This window comes from Dermochelys coriacea, chromosome 9, assembly GCF_009764565.3.
Source record: "Dermochelys coriacea isolate rDerCor1 chromosome 9, rDerCor1.pri.v4, whole genome shotgun sequence".
Lineage (NCBI taxonomy): Eukaryota > Metazoa > Chordata > Testudines > Dermochelyidae > Dermochelys > Dermochelys coriacea.
Window position 1 is genome coordinate 24,199,975 of NC_050076.1, and position 24,691 is coordinate 24,224,665.

The 24,691-nt window shown below is 39.7% G+C and overlaps 1 protein-coding gene across 9 annotated transcripts in view; it reads right to left on the minus strand.

The window, feature by feature from the left end:
* Positions 1 to 1,209: 1,209 nt before the first annotated feature.
* LOC119861933 (lysosomal amino acid transporter 1 homolog) overlaps positions 1,210 to 24,691 on the minus strand; it is a 39,511-nt gene continuing 16,029 nt past the window's right edge. For 3 of the 9 annotated variants that reach the window (XM_043492444.1, XM_043492445.1, XM_043492447.1), the window contains exons 2-9: positions 24,174 to 24,309; positions 22,292 to 22,640; positions 20,789 to 20,918; positions 18,569 to 18,659; positions 16,480 to 16,604; positions 14,595 to 14,690; positions 12,351 to 12,536; positions 1,212 to 3,582 (exon numbers count right to left, since the gene is read on the minus strand). In XM_043492444.1, the coding sequence (XP_043348379.1) occupies positions 3,481 to 3,582; positions 12,351 to 12,536; positions 14,595 to 14,690; positions 16,480 to 16,604; positions 18,569 to 18,659; positions 20,789 to 20,918; positions 22,292 to 22,476 (915 nt within the window). In that variant the 5' untranslated portion in view covers positions 22,477 to 22,640; positions 24,174 to 24,309 and the 3' untranslated portion in view covers positions 1,212 to 3,480. Of the gene's footprint in view, positions 3,583 to 11,158; positions 11,330 to 11,353; positions 12,537 to 14,594; positions 14,691 to 16,479; positions 16,605 to 18,568; positions 18,660 to 20,788; positions 20,919 to 22,291; positions 22,641 to 23,246; positions 24,310 to 24,691 lie in introns of those variants that run through there. The other 6 variants (XM_038417745.2, XM_038417746.2, XM_038417741.2 and 3 more) reach the window with 4 other exon arrangements.

Consider the following 24,691-nt stretch of genomic DNA (forward strand, 5'->3'; position numbering starts at 1 on the left):
GGGTCATTGCTTATGAATAAATACAACGATTTCTCTAACATTAGCATTTCTACCTTTAGGCTTCCTATATAATAATAGAAGCTCTACTAAATCTCACCAGTTTTACCCTAGAGGCAATTACTACAGTAAAAGTTTGAAAAATTACTGCCTTCATCTGGGAAAAAATGCCTTAACAGTTAAGTACAGAAGAAAATAATCTATAGGTAAGTATATAACTACCTTATAGCGGGAAAAAACTGTAAATTCTACACACATGATTCTGTAAATAGGGAGTAATTACCATGTAACCACTGAGTTGTCTGGTTATTAGAGAAAGAGAACCGCTCCAACAAAGCTTCGGATAGGTAAGAGAGCATACCATTCTCCCATTCTTTCAAACTATTCTTAATCTTTTAATATTATGGCTATTGAACAAAGGGATGAGGAAGAGTCCTGGTATTCTTTCAGTATGATAGCAAGAGAGGTTTACTGAACTGAGAAACTTCTAAGCTTCCACGGCTGTTAGCCACTAAGAATTGTTATTTATTTGGACATCAAGGGCCCAATTCTTCCTCATATTATTGTTAATAGGAACTGTAATTATGGATGTGAGGGCAGAATTGGACCTCACGAACCTATTGCCTGATATCTAGTGTTTTGATGTTTTTGAGAGTCCCTTTGGAATTGGTAAAGGTGAGCAAGGATCTGTTGGACAATTAGTCGTGTTTAGTCATAGTAAGGAGAACAAATGGAGAAATAAAATTTCAATCTCTGACATTTAAATTGAAGATAATCTCAAACTTTTGTGTTTTTTGTCTGGTTTATGGCATCTGTAAGGAAAAGAGGGCTGCAGAAGCAAAAATAATTATCCTCTGGAGGATTCTGGATTGCCATGGAGCTCATGTTACCTTTCTTCAGTGCTTCTACAAGTGGTTGTAGACAAAAAGAAAAGGAGTACTTGTGGCACCTTAGAGACTAACAAATTTATTAGAGCATAAGCTTTCGTGAGCTACAGCTCACTTCATCGGATGCATTTGGTGGAAAAAACAGAGGAGAGATTTATATACACACACACAGAGAACATGAAACAATGGTTTATCATACACACTGTAAGGAGAGTGATCACTTAAGATAAGCCATCACCAACAGCAGGGGCGGGAAGGAGGAAAACCTTTCATGGTGACAAGCAGGTAGGCTAATTCCAGCAGTTAACAAGAATATCAGAGGAACAGTTGGGGGTGGGGTGGGAGGGAGAAATACCATGGGGAAATAGGTTCTCCCTATGTATGTTGTCTTAAAAGCACTTGGAGGAATACTTCCAAGATGCTCAGTGGGATAATTCCACTTGCTCACTACTTCAGCATTTCTTAGCTGTTGTGGCAAATTTAAAACCACAAACAGAAACCCTAGAATTATTGCTGAGTAAGAAAGATATGTTAATTACATTGACCAGTCAATATTTACTGTATCACATTCAGTATTACACAATATAGAACTGTTGCAACTATTTACGGTACATACAATGCTATTTGATGCTACCTACAACGTGTAACATTATAATACTATCTGCAAAGTCTTAGGTTTTGTGGACTAATGACTGATTTTAACTTGCTCTAATGGGGTCACTGAATTTAGATAATGTTCACATAGTATACTGCTGCAGTGATTAGATCATTCCAACTTCAATGGGAGATTATTTTATATTTTAATTTAAAAATTATTTGATCCTTAACATGGTTTTAGAAGTAATACTTAAACTCTAGTGAAAGGTTATAGAGGTGAACAATTATTTTTTTATTTTCAGTCTGTACATTTGACAACACTTACTGTACAGACTGTATCCCCACAGTTAATTTTTTTTCTCGTTTTATACAGGTGTCACAAGACAGAAAAGGATTTAAAATTTAGAAAATGTAAAACCACAAAATTTAGCAGGGGAACGCAGGGGCAGATGTAATAACTGAAACTATTATTTTGTAAATTGGATACGTTTCAAATTAAGTGTCCCTTTTAACATTATCAGAATTTATACAAAAGGAAAATTCTGAATAATCCGTATGAAGAGACACAAGATTTAGACTTTTAAAATGATGAGAATTCTTTTGTTGACAATCTTATGGCAGTTTTTGTCAGCAAAAAGTTTAGTTACTTTTCAATACACATTTTGGACAAAATGATTTATTTTTTCCTTGTCTATATTGCTCAAAGTATATAAAATTAAAGACGTACCTCCCAGTAATACTGCATTAGGAAAAAAAACTGCAGTCAGTCTTTTATCTCTAATTTCTAATTATTAGACCATATGTATGCAGAAGGCTGAAAAGAGAGGAAGGTTGTACAAATGTAGATATACAGTAATTTATAAGTACATTCCACATAACATGTACTAAACAGGTATTATCTTAATGAAAATAACGTGCACACACCAAGAAGAGAACAAATGCACAGAGTAAAATTCTGTACTGGACTGTGTGTGAGGCTCCCAATTATTTTAATGGGAATTACATGAACAGACCCATTACATGTGCTTATGCATTCAGAATTTGGCCTTGGGATTAAAATCACTCAATTAAAGGCATTTAAAGGCTTCATTCTCCTCTTGAGGTGGATGAAATTCAGCCCTGAATGGAGAGCCCACACAAGGCCTATGCACCACCCTATTCTGAAGGCTTAAAAAAACCTTAACTGATATACAAAAAGAAAAGGAGTACTTGTGGCATCTTAGAGACTAACAAATTTGAGCATAAGCTTTCATGAGCTACGGTGAAATGAGCTGTAGCTCACGAAAACTTATGCTCAAATAAATTTGTTAGTTTCTAAGGTGCCACAAGTACTCCTTTTCTTTTTGCAGATACAGACTAACACGGCTGTTACTCTGAAACCTGTCCTTAAGTGATATATATGCATTGTGAGCACTTGTGGCACATGGGTGAATTTCAGCTGGTGACTTCCTATTTCCATGTTATCATTAATGAGCTATATATGTGTATCTACTAAATACAGACCTGCTGTTTACATATGGTGACAGGATTAAAAATGTTCAGATGGCCTTAGCATTTACAGTTTAGTTATACTACGTTTTGCCGCAACAGCTTGCTAGGTCTTAATATCTATGAATGTGTTGAGAAATATCTGCATTAAATTACAACAGTATATCCAGCACACTTCTGAATTATTTTACAATATGGAATATACCATGAGATTATATATTCTAGGTATTTCTAAAGCACTCCTCACTGTAGAACACAACACACTGAAAGAGACAAAAGACTAAACTGGGGTAATTCAGAAGAAAATGTGTTGATTACATGTGCCATCTTAGCACTTACAATACAGTAAACATTAAATAATATTTTCTTTGTAGTATCTTCACAATATTACAAAGAATAAGCCACTGACAATAAGCTTGGTCCCTATGCAATTTTAATCTTTACTCTGTGAAAAATCTTCAAGTCCTCCAAATGTAAACTTTATTGAAAAAAATAACAGTATATAGAGATGTTAGGAATCCTCTTCGTTCACAAGTAACGGTTCCACTTCCATTGACACTAAACTGGGTCTTCTCTTGTTCTGCTTGCGATACATAATAAATTGTGCAGTCATCTAGATATTTTGGGTAAGAAAATGAACAACATGAGATAAAGGTAGCATTTTCTGCTCTTTTAAGAACAAAAAAAATTGCCAGACAGGATGAAAACCAGCCATCCATCAAATCCACCAGTGATCACTTAGATTCTTCAGATGACGGTTCAAAACCCTCTACAGAGTTATGCCTATAATGTTTCTTACTATCTAGTTAATGGCTAGTTTATGCTCTGATGCATGAGGGTTTATATCCTTATTTTTAATCTAAACTGTGGATATTTCTAAACCATGTGTGTGTAATCCTTCTTCAAATTCTGCTTCACTTGTTCTCAATTCTATCTTACGGCAATGAGTTAGTCAGTTTTACCAATATGGTGTTCTGGGAATTTAAGATTACTATCTTGTTGGCAGTATTAAGAATTTTTTTTAACTCTAAGTGATAGAATACATTAAATGCAGATATCCTCAGTTATGATGATCAAATTAGTGCATATTGGGTCAGATTCTGGCCCCTATATATGCCTCCGGTGACTTGCAGGAGTATAAAGCTGCCACAATGACCCCCAGGTGAAAGCCCCAGCACAGGAGCAGTATATGACTGACACTGCCCTACACTGTACCTCCCTCCACCCGTAACCCCAGGCAAAAGACCATGCTGGGGATGGAACCAGAGAGAGCATTTCAGAGGCACGAGGGAGAGTGGCCACAGTGCTTTGCACTTGGCCTATTTTGGGCTGCAAAGCAGCCCATAAGCAGATGAAGGGAGTCTACCATACATGAGAGCAGCCCTTGGGGGCCTGCTCTAACTTGCTGTAGGGCTACTCTGATCCCCAGCCATACCCAGTATCTGGGAGGCACAGAGGCCGCACTCTAACCCAATATATGCAAATTTGCTCACTTTAAAACACTCCTTTCTTAATAAAGGGTAAAGAGGCAGAACCATGAAGAGAGAACCTGGCTTTCCAGTCACTTTGTGCAAGAGGTTCAATTAAACAATGCATATTTAGTTTCATTTATTTGTATAACAGTAGTGCATCAAGGCTCCTGGGAGATCAGGGTCCCACTGTGCTAGGCACCGTAAACATGCACAGTAAGAGATGGCCCATACCCCAAAATTGTTTCTAAGCCAAATAAACAAGATAGAAGGTGGGAGGAGAAACCCACAGAGGCACTGAGAGGTGACTTGCTGTAGGTGACATGGCAGGTCAGGGCAGAGCTAGGAATAGAATCCAAGTCCAATTCCCAGACCAGTGTCTCATCTACTATCCCAGTGGTTTTCAACCTTTTTTCATTTGAGGACCCCTAAAAAATTTCAAATGGAGGTGTGGACTCCTTTGGAAATCTTAGTCTGCGGACACACCCAGGGGTTTGCGAACCACAGGTTGAGAATCACTGTATTAAACCAAACTATCATTAGTGTTTATATCCAACCCTGAAGGGGTTTTGGAGGAGGAGGTGAAGTGGATGGGGTCAGGAAGGAAACTTAAGTCATAGGGACCGACATGAAAGAAGGCTTAAAGGTCTAGAAAATGGATACAAGGGGGCATCTGTTTACAGGTATCTTCACACACACAATACAATGCATGCTCTTATTCACACAGCTTTAGGTAAGACAGTCAAACTACCACTATACTTCAAATCCCATTTTACAAATGAAATAAGAGTTGCCCTGGGAGGAAACTTGGTACATCAGATCTCTACGGGGAACACTTTAAACAAGTTAAAATAAGTTGTCTGGTAGACAGTAGCAGTGAGGCATTTGAAGCTAAGGCATGCTGCTATTTCAAAAAATGTTATTCCCATAGAAGCTTTCTGGAAGGTGCGGGTAGGTGGGGAGGCAATTCTCTACATCCTGGGCACAGCCCCATGAATTACTCTGCTTTCCCAAAGCTTTACAATATCCAACCTCTGGGGTCCCTTCCATCTAAAGACTAGTCAGGATTTCCTTCAGAGACAATAGATAAGCACTCTTATTCACAGCTGTGTTAACATGGGGTTGTCTCCCTGCTTAGAGCTGAGCAAGTTAGTTGCACTGCACTTCCAGCTACTGTAAGTCAGGAAACCAAGAGACCAGGAATTGATAGGACCTCATCCTGCAAGAAACTGAGCACCTTCTGAGGGTGCTGAGTGCTTTCATCTTCTGATGAAGCATTAAGAGCGCTTGTGGGACTGAGTCCTTCCACCAGTGTGAATAAGGAGTTACTCTACTGAAATCAGACCGTAGATCTGGGAGTTGGGACAAGTGTGGATCTCCTGCATGCCAGCACAGACTATCATACTTAGCCCATGACCATTACCAGCCTGGTGGCCTGTTTTATGTATTGAGATTAAGAGCATGGGAAGGAATCAATTCCAAATAACTTGCAATGTATAATTTCAGATCAATATTTCCCACACATTTTTATACTAGATGCACTTGTTATTTGGGGATTTAAGGAATAAAATTAAAGACCGCTAAAGCTCTTTCCTATGGAAGCATGCTTATTGTTCATGTCCATAACTATCTCAATGAAAACAGAGGCCTGAGCAGGTAGACAGTTTGGTTGGCTCATAGCCATACTAACTAGATAGAACCAAGTCTTGGACAGTCACTGTGAACTAATGGATCAAAAATTTGTTTTCTAAGTATATAAAAATATTAATGTGAAATATATATGAAACCGTCCTGAGAAAAATGGATGCTGAGAGAGGAGAAAGCTGTATGCTCAGTTGGGAAACTGCCCTTGCTGAATTGCCAGGTCAGGCTTAGATTCTCTGCATGATGTAACTGAATTACAACACAATGATGTTTTGTAAAAGTATATAATGAATTCCAAACTGATAAGACTCTGGCTATTGTTGCTTAGCTCTGGCTGACTATACTTATTTTTGGCCCTCAGGTAACAATGTAATCTGCAAATAACTATGCAGCATTTCAATGTAGTTTGCTGACAGAGGCTGGACCTAATGTACTGCATGTCAAATAAAACAGAGATGGGGGGAAAATCTCTGTACTGAGGTCTGTCTAACCTAGGCACAAGGCATTGTTTTTGGGATTCAATTTACAGATAAAGACATAAAAAGGTTCAAATGGGGCTGGTTGGGAGGTTTCAAGATGGAAACTTAATGGCCCAATTCTGTCCCTCAGCTACACAGGTGGATCTCCCACTGAAGTAAATCTCCAGGGAAATCAATTAAAGTTAATTATCAATTATAAAATCAATTAAATCATCCATGTGTTTGAGGGTGGATCTGGGAATTAACTACTCTAATATTTGGCATTTTATAGTACTTTATGATGAAGCATAAAGCAACTGCACATTCAGCCAAACTCTTATGCCAACCTAACCCTATACCTCAACCAAAAGTTGGTGAAAAGTCATGACTCTTTCAGTGTCCCTAAAGATGAAACAAACCTGGACCAGTGGGAAGAAAGTTCCAGAATCCCAGTTGACCTACTGAGAATGCCCTCCCGCAGCCAGTTCAGTCTAGGGACTTGTCTCTTGGCTAACTTCAGCTGCCACTGCAACAGACATATGTGCAAAAATTCTATAGCAGACAGTTATGGAGTAACTGGCTGACAGGGGAAGCATATTCCTAACCCAGTCAGTCAGAGTTTGGTTTTGCCCTTGCTGTACCCCATCTAATATAACTGTGGATGTTCTCAGAAATTAACTACCAGAAAAGAAAGTTAATCACGCAAAGGCAGTGATTATCCAAAAATGAGACACCTCTTCTCTTCTGAAGATTGGGAGCTCCCACACCCTCTGTTCCCAACAATCAAGAAAGATCCTGTTTGCCCCTTTCTGAATTACTCATGAATGTCTAACGTGGTGTGTGAGTTTGCTAGGATTTTCTGCAACAAACAGTAATGAAGGTCGCTTTGGAAAGCACTTATTTCCATATCTTGAGGACTTCTCAAGGCAGGAGGTCTGCTTTTGTTTCTCCTTCTCTCTTCATTACAAAGTTTCTTCAAATTCCACAAGCCATGTTGGAAGCATCTGTTTTCAATATAATTTGAACTGGAGGACTACTAGTAGGATTGGAATCAGACTCTAATCAAGTCAGAACTGAAAAATGAATGTCATGTGTACACAAGCATTGCGATTCTGGGCAGTTTGTGGCCAATATCAGAGTTCCTCTTAGGAATACATGATGGAAGGGCATGTACAAATATGCAAGTAGTGTAATGTCATGGTGATCAGCATCAAATTCTGATTTTCCTTTTTGTAAGTATAGGCAGTTTTATGTTTCCAGCTAAGGCCAAAATTTTCAGGGCTTGTTTATGGAACAAAAGCCTTGTGTGTCCAAACCAGGGCAAAAAGCCATGAAATGCAACAGTCTACTCATGCTAGAGAAGTATCTCATCAGTGATAAAACTACACCTTTTAATTTCAAAAGAGGCAGTTATCCTCAGTAGTATATTACCACTGTAGTGAAGTACTGTGTTTGTGTAGTGGAGGACCTTTTTACTAGAACTTCATGTCTTCGAATGCCCAGAGTATGGTTGGCTATCCTGAGTGAAGACGCGAGTTAATCAATCTGAAGTTTTAACAAATGAACTGGTTACATGCTTTAAGCTGGTTCTGAGACTTCTTTTCACTGAATCCCAACTTTGCACTTTAAATATTGTATCCCTCTTCCTCTTGTTAGAGGTACTGACTTGAAGTTCTCAATCCAGACAGGTCAGGAATACCTCCTTTAAATGAAGAAAAGGAGTACTTGTGGCACCTTAGAGACTAACAAATTTATTAGAGCATAAGCTTTCGTGAGCTACAGCTCACTTCATCGGATGCATTTGGTGGAAAAAACAGAGGAGAGATTTATATACACACACACACAGAGAACATGAAACAATGGGTTTATCATACACACTGTAAGAGAGTGATCACTTAAGATAAGCTATCACCAGCAGCAGGGGGGGGAAAGGAGGAAAACCTTTCATGGTGACAAGCAAGGTAGGCTAATTCCAGCAGTTAACAAGAATATCAGAGGAACAGTGGGGGGTGGGGTGGGAGGGAGAAATACCATGGGGAAATAGAAAAGGAGTATAGTGCCTTGCATAATCACAGGTTTCAGAGTAGCAGCCGAATCCAGACTAACACGGCTGCTACTCTGAAACATGGGGAAATAGTTTTACTTTGTGTAATGACTCATCCATTCCCAGTCTCTATTCAAGCCTAAGTTAGTTTGCAAATTAATTCCAATTCAGCAGTCTTTTCTTGGAGTCTGTTTTTGAAGCTTTTTTGTTGAAGTATAGCCACTCTTAGGTCTGTGATCGAGTGACCAGAGAGATTGAAGTGTTCTCCAACTGGTTTTTGAATGTTATAATTCTTGACGTCTGATTTGTGTCCATTCATTCTTTTACGTAGAGACTGTCCAGTTTGGCCAATGTACATGGCAGAGGGGCATTGCTGGCACATGATGGCATATATCACATTGGTAGATGCGCAGGTGAACGAGCCTCTGATAGCGTGGCTGATGTGATTAGGCCCTATGATGGTATCCCCTGAATAGATATGTGGACAGAGTTGGCAACGGGCTTTGTTGCAAGGATAGGTTCCTGGGTTAGTGGTTCTGTTGTGTGGTGTGTGGTTGCTGGTGAGTATTTGCTTCAGATTGGGGGGCTGTCTGTAAGCAAGGACTGGTCTGTCTCCCAAGATCTGTGAGAGTGATGGGTCGTCCTTCAGGATAGGTTGTAGATCCTTGATGATGCGTTGGAGAGGTTTTAGTTGGGGGCTGAAGGTGATGGCTAGTGGCGTTCTGTTGTTTTCTTTGTTGGGCCTGTAGTAGGTGACTTCTGGGTACTCTTCTGGCTCTGTCAATCTGTTTCTTCACTTCAGCAGGTGGGTATTGTAGTTGTAGGAATGCATGATAGAGATCTTGTAGGTGTTTGTCTCTGTCTGAGGGGTTGGAGCAAATGCGGTTATATCGTAGCGCTTGGCTGTAGACAATGGATCGAGTGGTATGATCTGGATGAAAGCTAGAGGCATGTAGGTAGGAATAGCGGTCAGTCCTTGCTTACAGACAGCCCCCCAATCTGAAGCAAATACTCACCAGCAACCACACACCACACAACAGAACCACTAACCCAGGAACCTATCCTTGCAACAAAGCCCGTTGCCAACTCTGTCCACATATCTATTCAGGGGATACCATCATAGGGCTTAATCACATCAGCCACACTATCAGAGACTCGTTCACCTGAGCATCTACCAATGTGATATGCCATCATGTGCCAGCAATGCCCCTCTGCCATGTACATTGGCCAAACTGGACAGTCTCTACGTAAAAGAATGAATGGACACAAATCAGACGTCAAGAATTATAACATTCAAAAACCAGTTGGAGAACACTTCAATCTCTCTGGTCACTCGATCACAGACCTAAGAGTGGCTATACTTCAACAAAAAAGCTTCAAAAACAGACTCCAACGAGAGACTGCTGAATTGGAATTAATTTGCAAACTGGATACAATTAACTTAGGCTTGAATAGAGACTGGGAATGGATGAGTCATTACACAAAGTAAAACTATTTCCCCATGGTATTTCTCCCTCCCACCCCACCCCCCACTGTTCCTCTGATATTCTTGTTAACTGCTGGAATTAGCCTACCTTGCTTGTCACCATGAAAGGTTTTCCTCCTCCCTCCCCCCCCCCCCCGCTGCTGCTGGTGATGGCTTATCTTAAGTGATCACTCTCCTTACAGTGTGTATGATAAACCCATTGTTTCATGTTCTCTGTGTGTGTGTATTTAAATCTCTCCTCTGTTTTTTCCACCAAATACATCCGATGAAGTGAGCTGTAGCTCACGAAAGCTTATGCTCTAATAAATTTGTTAGTCTCTAAGGTGCCACAAGTACTCCTTTTCTTTTTGCGAATACAGACTAACACGGCTGCTACTCTGAAACCTCCTTTAAATGCTAATGCTTAATGAAATTGAAAGCTGGAAAATCCAGGTTCTGAATTCCATACAATTAGATGGTTTGGAATTCTGTATTTATTAACTCAATTGTTGGGATCTCAGTAGTAGCCAATAATCCACAGAACCTTTCATCTAATATTAAACAGGGAGGGCCTTGGTGTACCAAAACTCATACTACAGTTCTACTGTTTGCAGTTGCTTAAAGTAGTACAGTAATGGAAGAGGTTAGTTCACATGAAACTACTCTGCCGTGATAAAACCAAGGCTATGTCTACACTATCGCGTTAAGTCGACCTACATAAGAATGTACGTACTGGGTAAGACCAAAGGTCCATCTAGCCCAGTACCCTATCTTCCGACGGTGGCCTGTGCCATGTGCCCCAGAAGGAATGAACAGAACAGGTAATCATCAAGTTATCCATCCCCTGTCACTCATTCCCAGCTTCTGACCAACAGAGGCTAGGGACACCATTCCTGCCCATCCTGGCTAATAGCCATTGATGGACCTAACCTCCACGAATTTATCTAGTTCCTTTTTAAACCCTGTTATGGTTTTGGCTTTCACAACATCCTCTGGCAAGGAGTTCCACAGGATGACTCTGTGTTGTGTGAATAACTTAGCTGGAGTTGACGTAGCTTAGGTTGAATTACTGCAGGGGGTCGATGGGAGAAAATCTGCCGTCAACTTACCTCACTCTTCTCGTCGGGGGTAGGGTACAGGGGAGACTGGAGAGTGATCTGCTGTCGATCTGGCGGGTCTTCACTAGACCCCCTAAATCGACCGCTAATGGATCAATCTCAGAGTGTCGATCTGGACTGTAGTGTAGACTTGCCCCAAGGCTCCTCCATGGATCTGTTGCACTTAAATTCATAAGGCTACTAAACAGGAGCCCAAATTCAGTTTAAAATGGGCTGGTTTTCCTGCAACTTGCTGTATTCTCCTTCCTTATGCATATCAAGGCCCTGCTGGTTCTTTGACTGGCTTTATAGACAAAACATGGAATTTTAACTGGCAAGGATAATGGGGTAGATAGTTATACAGGTGGTAAGACCAACAAATATGTTACCATTCACTAGACTTATGAAACAAAGGCTCCATATTGTTCAACAATTTGCTCTTATTTACGATCAACAAAAACAATCATCTTCCTAGAATGAGTGCACATATATAGCAATAACTAGCACACTGGAAACGCACACAATACAAATCTGAATTAAGAGAGAAGTTCATTTAAGACCAAACTCCTTCTACCAGTTGCAGAAGCCTGGCAAGCTAACCTATGTTGTAATATGTGCTATTGTGCATGACTCTTCAAGCATAGTAGCTTACTTTAAGATACACTTAAATGCATGAGTGCATATGTTTATGCCCCGGGTGATGCACTTAGTTTTATGGGCAACTGCAGCATATGTTCACTACATATTATGTTTTCAAAATTATCTTAATAAGCTTCATGTTTGTCCTTTACCTCTAGATGAATCTGGCAAGAAGCTGATTTAAGATACCTTTAAAAATGGGTCAGTGTCAGTTATAATCTGCCTTGTGCACTTGGAAATAATTTGTATGTTTCTCGGGTATTAAACACACATTAGTCATGCACAAATGGGAGGGCCATTGCACACGCCTAAAACTGAAAATTTGGTCAACTGTGTACTGACTATAAAAAGTAAAGCTATCCAATGTAGCTTTAATTTGGATATCTTATTCAAATTTACAGGCCATCTTATAAAACTGGGCAAATCATTTTAAAAAAGACGACGTTTCACAATCAGTTTAGATGCAGAACGAAAGCTGTACAAAATTCCAATTCAATCTCAAATTATTGTCCAATATTTACAAACACGCTTTTGAGAAACTCTTGCTCTAACTGGAAAAGGATACAAAAATATCTAGAAACAGAACTCCAAAGCTCCCAATGAGCCATGGAAGATGGTGCAAAAAGTAGAGGTTTCTGAGAGCCTCAGCTGCAGGCATCTTTAAAACAAGGCTCAGTCCATAAGTACAGTTTCCCATCATGGCTAATGCAAACAGCAGGTAAGATGTGCCTTCTGTGGATCTTCTCTGGAACTACAAATAAATATTAAAAAAAAAAATTTGATAGGAAAATAAAAGTTGTCACATACATTACAGTGACCAGTTATGGATATTTTCCAGTTATTTTACTTTCTAACATGCCCCCACAAATTCAAACAATTATTCTTTTCCAGCTAGAAAACATTTACCTATGTTTCTAATGCTTCTGCCTCCATCAGATCTATTACTTTCTGCACCAGAATAATCTAAATCAGTAGTAACGTGCATAGTTCTGGGGAATAATGAACATTAAATCCTGCAGCTGCAGAGCAGAATGGGACTCTAGCGCTAACAAAATGTTACTGTTTATTTCTTCAGAAATCTGTTACTCCTTCACTTTCTTCGGTGGAGCATTTTGAAAATGCTTTAATAGCTTACTTCAGAGAGGCCTGTTGGATTGGAAATAAACTGTACTTCACGGTGCCAAGTCTTTTTCAATGTAAGATCAAAACGCATTCCAATGCCTGTTCTCTGCATATATAAAATCTTTCACTCATTGATAAGGCTAAGATTTAGTCACGGGTATTTTTGGTAAAAGTCATGGACAGGTCACGGGCCATAAATAGGTTTCAGAGTAGCAGCCGTGTTAGTCTGTATCTGCAAAAAGAAAAGGAGTACTTGTGGCACCTTAGAGACTAACAAATTTATTTGAGCGTAAGCTTTTGTGAGCTACAGCTCCCTTCATCGGATGCATGCAGTGGAAAATACAGTGGGACTGTATTTTCCACTGCATACATCCGATGAAGGGAGCTGTAGCTCACGAAAGCTTACGCTCAAGTAAATTTGTTAGTCTCTAAGGTGCCACAAGTACTCCTTTTCTTTTTGGGCAATAAATAAAAATTCACGGCCTGCGACCTGTCCATGACTTTTACCAAAAATACCCGACTAAATCTCTACTTCTGGGGCCTTGTTGCTCTAGGGGACAACCTGCTCTAGTGCTGGAGTTTGACTGCCCCCCCGGCCGCTGCTGCCAGGGACTGCTCTCAGGATGCCACCCCAAGACCACTGCTCTGGCTGCCCGGGGACCGATGCTGCTCAGGCAGTTCCCAGGGCACTCTCAGGACCACTACTCAGGTACTCCCCAGAGCCAGCCACACCAGTCGCTATTCTGCTGCCTGGGCTCGCAGCAGTGGCTGGTGCGGCTAGCCCTGGGACAGGACAGCTGCTCAGATGCTCCACAGGGCCGCCCCAAGGACCTCTGCTTCAGTGGTCCCTGGGACCAGCCACAACGGCTGCTGCTTGCATAGTCCCTGGAGCCAGCTGACTGGGGCTTCTCGAGCAATGACCGGTGTAGCTGGCTCCAGGGTGGCCCCCAGGACCGCTGCTCAGGAGCTCCCTGGGGGCCACTCCCAGGACCATTGCTCGGGCGGTCCGCAGGACCAGCCAAACTATTTGCTGCTTGGGGGGTCCCCAGACCCTCTGACCCTGGGCCTCCTGAGCCGGTGTGGCTGGCCCTGGGGACCGCCGGAGCAGCTGGTCATGGGTCTCTCCAGCCTAAGCCGGTGCTGCTGGCTGTGGGCTGCCTGAGCAGCTGGCCCTGGTGCCAGCTGCTTGGGTGGCCCTGAAATCAGACACACCAGCCCCTGCGGAAGTCACGGAGGTCATGGAAAGTCACGGAATCCGTGACTTCTGTGACCTCCATGAAAGGATTGCAACTTTATTCATTGACAGTAGGAAGATTATGAAATCAATAATGGGATTTTTGAAGTCATAGTGGATTATGTTTTAACTCACTGTACTCTGTAAAACTCTCTACATTGTTTACTTACTTATTTAATAGAGAACAATCTAGAGATATAAACTGCATGTTTGCTTTTCATGTGCAATGCATGCCTCTGCCCCCACCTTCAGATTCAGATCTACTTCTCCTGTCCTCTCTGAAAGCTATGCAGTTTTCCTTCCTTGCTTTTTCCCCTTTCAGATAGTTCCAAATGCAAAATTCAGATTTCAAATGGAAATGGAAGTCTGTGTTCAGTGAGAGGAAGATTCCAGTGTATCAAGCAATAGGAAGCACTATGCAATTTAAGTGAACTCTCTCACAAATATACTTACGTTTTTATACAGCTGGGGAAATCTAGATCCCAAGTAAAACATGCAAGATACATAGCCACAAATGAAGCCTGACATTTCTATCATACCAAGAGTGTTCTGAAAAACCAAAAAAAGCACAAGATGATTTTGTTTAACAATACCTTTTAACATTTCAAGAGGTTTTAACGTACAGTTTAACTTCCTCTCAAGGCCTGCATTATGGCCTCTGGCTTTCTGGAAAGGGACTGGATCAGAACTCCCTTCAAAGCACTTCAATACTGCTGTAAATGGCCAAAGAGGCGAGTGCTAGAAAGAGTTTGATCTTTACCTCAGAGTGGTGCACATCAGAATCAAAGCTAGTGACATGCAACAGTTGGGATTTAATGCTAGACATTAATGCAAAATGCATCTATTCTCAATAGTGAAAGATCTACACTTGGTGATTAAAGTCAGAATTAAGAACTACAGCGATGGCCAGAGAAAAGCAAAGCACACTGTGGCAAGAGAGCATGACACTTAATGAATTTTCCAGTGTGTTCAACATGAATTGTGTTAATTTCCCCACTCTACTACATTTTGAAAATAAGGCTTTCCTGCTGAGCAATGTAGTTTGGATTACTGTATAGGTAATAAACCAGCACTATTTTGAAGATCAGCAAAATGGTGGAATATACCCCTCCAGAGGTGCTGGAACAATTTTTATAGTCGGGAGGGGCGGGTGTGCTGAGAGCCATTTAACCAAACTGTAAACCACGTATATAATGGAAACACATCAAGCCCTCAACTCTCGTATTAGGCAACAGCAGATACAAGTGTAATTTCTTCCCACATCAGAGGCTAAACCTGGGTGTCCAGTCTCCAAATGACTGCCTATGTTACCTAGTATCAATGATGAGAAGGTGCATTCATATGTCACTCTAATTTAATCTACAGAGTTATGCATCCTAATATGGCTCCATTAGTAAGATAAAGTGCATCTTAAAAAGTGTAAATTCATAGCTTGCAAAATTCAAAAGAGGGACAATATCCTCCCAAACTCCTGCCCCTATTCAGGAGAAGGGATATTGCATAACATGAACTATGCTCCATTTGTTTGCACTAAGTCATTACTTCATGTACATCTTTTTCCTCAATAGGCAGGTACAATAACTGAAATAATGCAGCAGTAGCCTAGAGCTAGGAATGCATCAAGAAATATTCTCAGTTTGGAAGAACAGTGAGATTATGGTCCTCACTCTTTTGAAGGAAAATCTAAACAGGTTGGGTAGAGGGGAGATTCAGGGCAAGGAAAGGAGCCTGCTGTCTTTCAGAAAATGGAAAAAGATTTCTTTAGATGCAAACTATGAAAACAATGCGAGCTGAAAGCTTGCATGAGTGCACTCAAGATTTCTTTCGGAGAAAAAAGAACTCAATTCACTGTGACAGATTTTAATGTCTCAATTAATATTTTCAGGCCACAAATTTAAAAGAAAACAATAGTGATTTTTACTACTGCCTTAAATGACTACAGAAAAATTCAGTTAATTAGTATATGTAGCTAAACAAGTTAATTACAAATAATTATAATCATTTCAGAATTTCCACTCATAGAAACTGGAAAGCTGTGTAATGCCTAATTGGCTGCATTTTAATAACACCAGCTGGAAATACAGCCTGATATCAAACATCAAGACAAGAAGACTTAACTGCAAGAAAGCTCCATGGCTGTTTTTAGGCAACTTCTATATTTTTTGGAGTGGGGGTTTGGCATGTATCGTTCAAACAAATACCCATAATACCGCGCACACAATTTCTAAAGCAATTAGGATCAACATGCAAATTCCTAAGAAGCATATCCACAATCTTTACCAAAATTTTATTTATAGTCTTTTTGTGAAGACGGGAAGTTAACTAAAAAACAAACTACCTTGCTAGCTTCCAGCACAGTGCTCTGGTCTTGGTTTCGTAGCAGTAGCTGACTGGGTAAAATTACACACAATGATATACACATCAAGACCCAGGTTACACAGAAATTCTTCAGGTTTATGCTGCCTACAATAAAATACAATAAGTCAGCCGACAAATAACTTGTTGGCTAGTAACATTGCTATTTGCTTGTAATTTAGCGTATAGAGTTAAACATCTTCACGTGAAGACAAGTTTCACATTCAATCCACTTTTTAAACTAGCTCCTACTAACACGTTCAGGTTTAGCTAGTACAATAATCAAAAAGTTGCTAAATACAATAGAACAGAACACTTTTTTTTCACAAGTATTGATTAAACACCCCTAATACAAAGACATTTGGAATGTACATTTCATTCCATTTGTCCCAAAGGCTTTGCTGTTAATACAGGCCCATCCAGCAAAGCACTTAAGTACATGATTAACTAAGCATATGAGTGTTCCTACTCAAATCAGTGGGATTACCCATGCTTAAAGTTAAGCATGCGCTTATGCACTGGATTGGGGCTATAGTCACCTACAAAGGATTTCAAAATAGCAGAAAATATTATAAATAATTCAGTAGATAAGGTAGCTCCTGTATTATAATACAGTCGTGCTTACAGGCTCCAGATGATATCAGCACTCCACTGTGCTAGAAGCTGTACTGATATATAGCAAGAGAAAGTCCTTGCCCTTCGAGTATGCAGTCTAAACAGCCAAGACAAAGGACATATTACTGTTGCTATTTAACAGATGGGGATCTGAAGCACAAAGACTAAGGCCCAGATATTTAAAGATATTTAGCTGGTGCTGCACTCATCTAAACTCCTAAATCCCTTTTGAAAATGAATCAAGTCTCATAAATCAATTAGACTTTGCAATATTGAGCGCAGCACCAGCTAAATACCTTTAAATATCTGGCCCTAAACGTCTTGCTCAAGGTCACACAAGAGTCTAAGATAGAGCTGGGAATTGAATCCAGATCTCTGGAATCCCACTCCACCATCTTAACCTCAAAACTATCCTTCGCCTTCTAGTTAGGCACGAGTGTGACTGAAAAGGGGCACAGCAGCCGGAACTGTGAATTTCCTTTTATTTTTTTAAGGTTATGAAATAAAAACAAGGAAAATCAGAGTTAAGGACACACCACATAATCTTAATCTTGATGTGGTTAGATATTGCATGGATTTAAGAGCAGTTCCATAGCTGCTGCCCTTGGTTCTTTATTCAACTGGGCACGTCCAAGTTGTAACTCCGCTTTTTATTACCTTTGTTAGACCTTTAATTTTAATATTTATATTTTGACTTAAAAATGTTTCTATGGATCTAGTCAGGTTTGCTGTTTTTCCTGAGCTTTTACAATTTGAACAGAATTTTGACTGCTACTGCAATACAAATGGAAGACTGAAAATTTTCCAAGATTAAACACTATAATTATTGTCAGGATTTTATGAAGCAAATCAAGTAATTTCATTCCTTTTCCATTGGGTCTTTTTGACTATGTATAGTTATGGATACAGAACACATGAAAATGTCAAGATATTTTATGCAATTAGCAAATGCAAAATAAAAAGTCCAACTTTGATCAAAATCAGTTAAACTAATTTAACAGAACCTAATGGAAAGAAATGCAAGCTTTCAATCTTCTTTTACATATGCTTAGATAGCTGAAAGTAGATAGTAAAACTAAGGAATAAGCTAAAGCAAGCAACCAGAGTCCACAAATTATTGCATTTTTTTAAACACCTATATAAAGTGACAGTCTTGCATAGAAAATACTCACAGCTATTACAGAATTTTGCCAACTAGGAATATGTAACAAATTCTGAACAGACTAGTTGAATTTAGGAACAACTATAAATTACTCTGCAAAAATTGTAAATCATGCCCTAAGGGGGAAGAATGGGATTTTCACAGGGGCCTAACAACACTTGAACTGGGATTTGGGTGCTCACTTCCTTTTAGACCCGTCTGAAAACTCATACCTGAAAGTTTAAGAAAAGAATATCAAAGACCAAAGTATTCCACTTCATATTGTGGGAAATGAATTAATTGTTGAAAATCTTACATTTTGTCGTCTTCTGATTCTTGAGCTTATAGTAGGCAAACTGTGAGATCACAATTATGTCCATGTTAACATAAAAGATGGCAGTGACAATCTAAAAGAAATCATAAGATGCACCTTCTTATACATTCAACAAAATAGGATGGTCTTTTTGGAAATGATTTACATGATGTAGAGAACACAGAGATGATAAGTGCCAAAAGTTTGCAAAAAAGCTGTTTACGATACAAACCAAGTTAGGTTGCTACAGTGTACAGTATATATTTACAGTAAGGCAATTTCCTGGTCCTTAGACCTGAGGCAACATAGAGCTTGAGCTACGCAGTCTAACTACTGTTACAACTGCAAAGGTTTAAACAGATTTTAAAGGAATGTGGCACAATCCCTATCTGGGCTAGGTGTTAATCCCTTCCCTTGCCCAGAGATGTGTCTCTGCCCCATCTGGGCACCAGAAGTTCACTTAGGAAGACACTGTGCACGCTCACTGCCTCCCCCATACCAAAAGGGGGTGGCTTGCTTTCCTGCCATTTCCCAGCTGGGGAGATAGAATGGGTAATGCTGCCTGAACAGGGATCTTCTGCAGAACTGTGTTACAAACTGGAATTAGTCTCCACCCAGTCCTTGTCTCCCTTATGCCCTGTGACAGCCTTCCAGGTTATGAAGCATACTTTTTTTAAAGCAAGAGGGGAAGGGAGATCAGTAAAGGCAGAAAAGGTTGCAGATCCAGCTAAAGTATCAATGCCTAGCTACACACATATTTTTCACAGAGAAATCTTCCTATTCCTACAGTAAGTACCCTTTTCAAGTTATTCACAGATAAACCCATCTTTGACCTAGTTCCTTTCCTTTACTAATAGACAACTGGCCAAGGAAAAGGGGCAAGAGCTTCAATTTAAAAGGATATCAGTGGAATCTCCATCATTGGAGATTTTTAAGAGCAGGTTGGACAAACACCTCTCAGGGATGGTCTAGATAATACTTAGTCCTGCCTTGAGTGCAGGGGACTGGACTAGATGACCTCTCAAGGTCCCTTCCAGTTCTATGATTCTAACTTGGAGAACTGTTCTGAAATCAACAAGATGCAATTTAATAAAGCAAAGCGCAAAGTACTTCACTTAGGACAGAAAAATCAAATGCACAAATACAAAATGGGGAACAACTGGTTAGGCAGTAGTACTTCAGAAAAAGATCTTGGGTTATAGTGGATCACAACTGAATATAAGCCAACAATGTGATGCAGTTGTGAAAAACTTAATATTCTGGGGTGTATTAACAGAAGTCTTGTATGTATGACATAGGAGGTAATTTTTCTGCTCTTCTCTGCACTGCTGAAGACTCAACTGGAGTACTGTGTCCAGTTTTGGAGTCCATACTTTAGGAAAGATGTGGACAAATTGGAGACAATTCAGAAGAGAACAAAAATGTTCAAAGAGAGGCTGACCTAGAAGGAAAAGTTAAAAAACACCGGATATGTTTAATCTTGAAGAAGTCTCGGGGGGAACCTGGTAAGTCTTCAAATATATTAAGCGCTGTTATAAAGAAGACTGTGATCAATTATTCTCCATGTCCTCTGAAGGCAGAAAAAGAAATAATTAGCTTAATCTGCAGCAAGGGAGATTTAGGTTAGATATTAGGAAACGCTTTCTAACTGTAGGGACTGGAATAGGTAACCAAGGGAGGTCGTGAAATTCTCATCAAGGTTTTTAAGTACCAGTTAAACAAACACCTGTCAGGGAAGATCTAGGTATAGTTGGTCCTGCCTGGGTTGGGGGATGGACTAGATGACCTCGCAAGGTACCTTTCAGTCCTACATTTCTACTATTCTAGAAAAATTTGATTTTGTTGTTAGACTACAAAAAGTTAATTGACTCCACTCACACTCAACCCGACTTATTAGGGAAACTTACTTTGAAAATAAATTGGAAAATTCCCACTGAACTTCTTATCAAATAAAGCCCATTTAGTCTACTTAAATGCTTAATTGTGTGAAATGGTTTACGCAATAGAAGTAATAGTATAAAGGGAACTAGCTCGTGATACAGAATCACTCCTACTGTACTAACAAAGCAACACAATACAAACTTGATGAGTGATGAGGGTGATGAGTAGATGAAGAGAGCAAACTTGGCAATAATTTGCTTTTCTAGTATCTGTCTCTCCCTGCAACAGCTAAAAATATATATTTTTAAAATGATAAATCATCACGTAGAAAAGCTGATTTACCTGAATTGGCAGTTGATTTGTTAAGTAACAGCCTATGAAATTTGTAAGGTCCCCACCGATCCAACATAACAAAAAGCCCAGAGAGAGTGCTTGGTCCACTTTTCCATTCTGATAAGCAACATAAAGTTGACTATAAAAAAAAAAATCACAAGAGATGCAAACATGAAACATTTAACTTCTTTAAATACATTTTACTTTAAAAAAGACCAGTCACAAGGAATTTCCTGTAGAGGGACTAAACGACAAAACTAGTATTTTTAAAAAAATAAGTCCAGCTTACTATTTCTGGTTCTCTTAAGCCTAGAAAGAACAGGCTTAACTGTCCCCAATACTGCTTGCTTACATGTGCTATTTTTCCATTGCAGAGAGTGAAACACACCATTTGTTGAACAGCAGAACCAAGCTATTAGTGTTTGATGTACCATGCTGTAGTAACCATCTTTAGTAATGCTGAAACTGGAAAAACATTCACATTTCGCAATAAAATGGCAAGGGATACACAAAGCTTCTATGACAGCGGGTATCAGAGTCTATTAGCAGTTTAATGCAATGCTCACCAACGTCACAGTTTTAATGTAAAGATGCCTTTCAAATAATATTTCAGAGGCTCAGTGGCTCAAAAATGGTTTTATTCTTCATGATTTCCAGACACCCTTTACTAGTTCAGTAACTAATATTCTCCCTATGTGGAGACATTTTCACCTACTCAGCTCCTGCTGTTCCCTACCTGCATATTTGAAATATGAACCCAGCATAACCACCTCACACAGCACTGCAGAAATGCTGACTGACACTCTGTTTTGGACCCTTTCTCGGTCCCAGTGTCCATTGACCAGGAGCAGCAGGATAGTATGTGACACATAACATGTGGTTTAAATAATATTAATCCACTCTCCACTAAAGACTGCAGGTGTGTGCACACATGTAAGTGTAGGGGAGATGAGGTGAGGGTGACATAGGCCATGTACATTACCACTTCTGTCGGCCAAACTTATGTCCCTCAGCCCTGTGGGGAAAAAAACTACCCTCCTGAATGACGTACGTTTGGCTGGCATAAGTGGTAGTGTGCACTGTGCTATGTTGGTAGGAGAGCTTCTCCTGCTGACATAAAACCACCTCCATGAGTGGCGGTAGCTCTTTTGTCGATGGGCGAGCTCTCTCCCATAAGCATAGAGTGGCTATAGGAACGATCTTACAGTGGCGCAGCTGCACTGATGCCGCCATAAGCTCGCTAATGTAGACATAGCCCTATCCTCATTTGCTCTCAGTGGCAGAGATTTGTGTCAGATTGGTGCAATAAAATAAGTACATCAAGCTCTTTTGCCAACCACCAAGTACTGAAATATTGTTCTAAACATGAACATCATACTACTTTGGCATATGCTAATATGCAGATGGAAACAGAAATGTATCCAAGATCAACTTTAAAAAGGCAGCTTTTGAAAAAGGCTTCAGGCAAGATTACTATGTGAATCTGAAGACTGCTTAAGATTTTAAACTTACGGTAGTGCAGCAAACAGAAAACAGACAATGGAAATCAGTCCTATGACAACGCTCCAGTACTCCCACGCATTTTCCACACATTCTTCCAAGAGATGCCAAATCCATGGTGTTCCATTTATACACAATCTCCTATTCTCTACTGGAGAGATATTGAAAGCATGTGTATACAGCTGAGGAGCCATCATTCAAGTGCTGAGATTCAATTTCAGACGTTTATTTTTGGCTCTGTTTTTACCCCATGCAAATCCACAAATCCGTTTATCAATGCTGAATATCCTCTCTCACAAAAGACCTCCACATCCAGACGGATGACTTGGTATAGCAGATATTTCCAATCTTATAAATGGACCTGCCAAATTCAATGACACAAAATACAGCCAGTGTGACTATATCAATTTAAAAGACCAAATCAAAGTTTTCAGTAATTTGGCCACAGGAAACATTGTTTGGGAACATAAAGTCAAACAGAATAAAACGGCAAATACAGACTCTAATCCATAATGCACTTGCTTATATTTACTGTTTATTAAAAAGGAAAAATGGCATTGTCCAGAACCAGGTATTACACAAGCAAATACCGTACAGGTTACTCCACACAATGTACAAATGCATAATCCTAATTTACGTCACCTGTGGCATTTGAGTACCTGGGTCTACCTTTGATAGAGACTGACAGTTGTGCAGTGGTACCAAACTTTAATATATCTGTAATGTGAAAAAACTGTACACTACAGGGTAATGTAAATCAAGCAACTCACTTACCCTTCAGACCAAAGCCGGGTTTTGAATCCAGGCCTCTTAGGGTAAGATTAGCCCACTGAAATAATGGGCTACCAAATACCCTTTTTAATGATAATAGGTCAGATTGTGAACCACTCATTCACATTTGTGAATACTCACTCACACGAATACCCCCACTGACTTCAATGTAACTGCTCATGTAAGTATTGCTTACCAGTGCAAATAAGGGCTTCAGATTCTGGCTTTCTGATATCTCCAAGCAGTTAAGAAAAAAATCTGTTACAACAGAATTTGTTCATGATGTCAGATAATTAAGAATAGGATTCTGTTTAAACTTGGTCCGGAGTCTAAATCACAAAATATTGATTTCTTGTAACTTTCCAAATAAGTCCTCCAGAATATATTTCTTTGAATCAGGCCACAAAACATCATATTCACAATGGATTTCTAAAATTTGTTTTCCCTTTATGATAAGTTTGGCAAGTTTTATATTTCTGTATTTCAAGTAAAATACCCAGTATTTCAAACTTGTTTTTTGTTGTTTGCTTCAGCTGGTAAGATACATTTCTAACTTGAAAGGCTCAAGAAACATCAGTTTTTCTAAACACAAATAAGGCATGCCTCTGCCCTGAGTAAAATTAAAACAAATAGCTTTCAGGAAGTACAAATTTATCTTCAATATGCCATTGACCAAGTATCATGGAATGAACTAGAAAACAAGCTTTCCAAGGGTGTTGTGGAGGTGTCAGTAGCAACTCCAGAGTGAAGCCTGCATGAAGATACCACAGATACAGAGTCTAAATTCCATATATCGTACGTGTGGGGGGGCTGGGAGGGCAATTACATGCCACACTGATAAATCTTACTCTTAGGTTAATGACAGAATTTCATGAAAATCATTTAGATTTCTAGAGATTTTATACACACACTTCCAAGTGCTTAACAGGAATGATTAATATCTGTGTGAGGCACACTGTTCCACGGTAGGTAACACAGAACCATGTTAGATTATGTAGCCAGTCTGTAAGGGATAGGGCTGAAGCTGTTTTTACAATACAACAAGCTATTTTGAAATCTTTTGAAATCTTACAGGTTGGCATAAAATAAATACTGTAAATTATAAAACTGGGATTAGTTTTACCCTCCCAGGGCCTGTTCTATACTTCCATGAAACCTCTGGTAGCTGTATTGTCATAATGTGGTGCAGGCTGGGGCATCACATTGCAGATAGAGCTGGATGGCCTTGGGGTGGGGGGGGGGAATTGATGTCACAGCACCTTAAAAAAAAATGTTGACATTGTACTGAATCCCCCATTTAGCCTGGCTAGTGAATTGTTCAGCATTTACTGCTGAAGTCACTGATCTTTGTAGCCATTTCTGCAAGTCACTTTTAAAGTTTAACAACTGTGTGTGGATGGTGACAGGGGAGACAGGCATGTTTTAGATACACCTTTGCCTGATCTTGCACCACTGAATTCATGGACCACACCAATTGTTAGGCATGATGCCAAAGGGCAAGTATCTTCAGTCATTCAGAAAGCATTATTGTTGTGATAGATTCTTACATTGTGTAAAGGTTGGTTAACAAGTAATTATCTAAAAAAGAACAGGAGTACTTGTGGCACCTTAGAGACTAACAAATTTATTTGAGCATAAGCT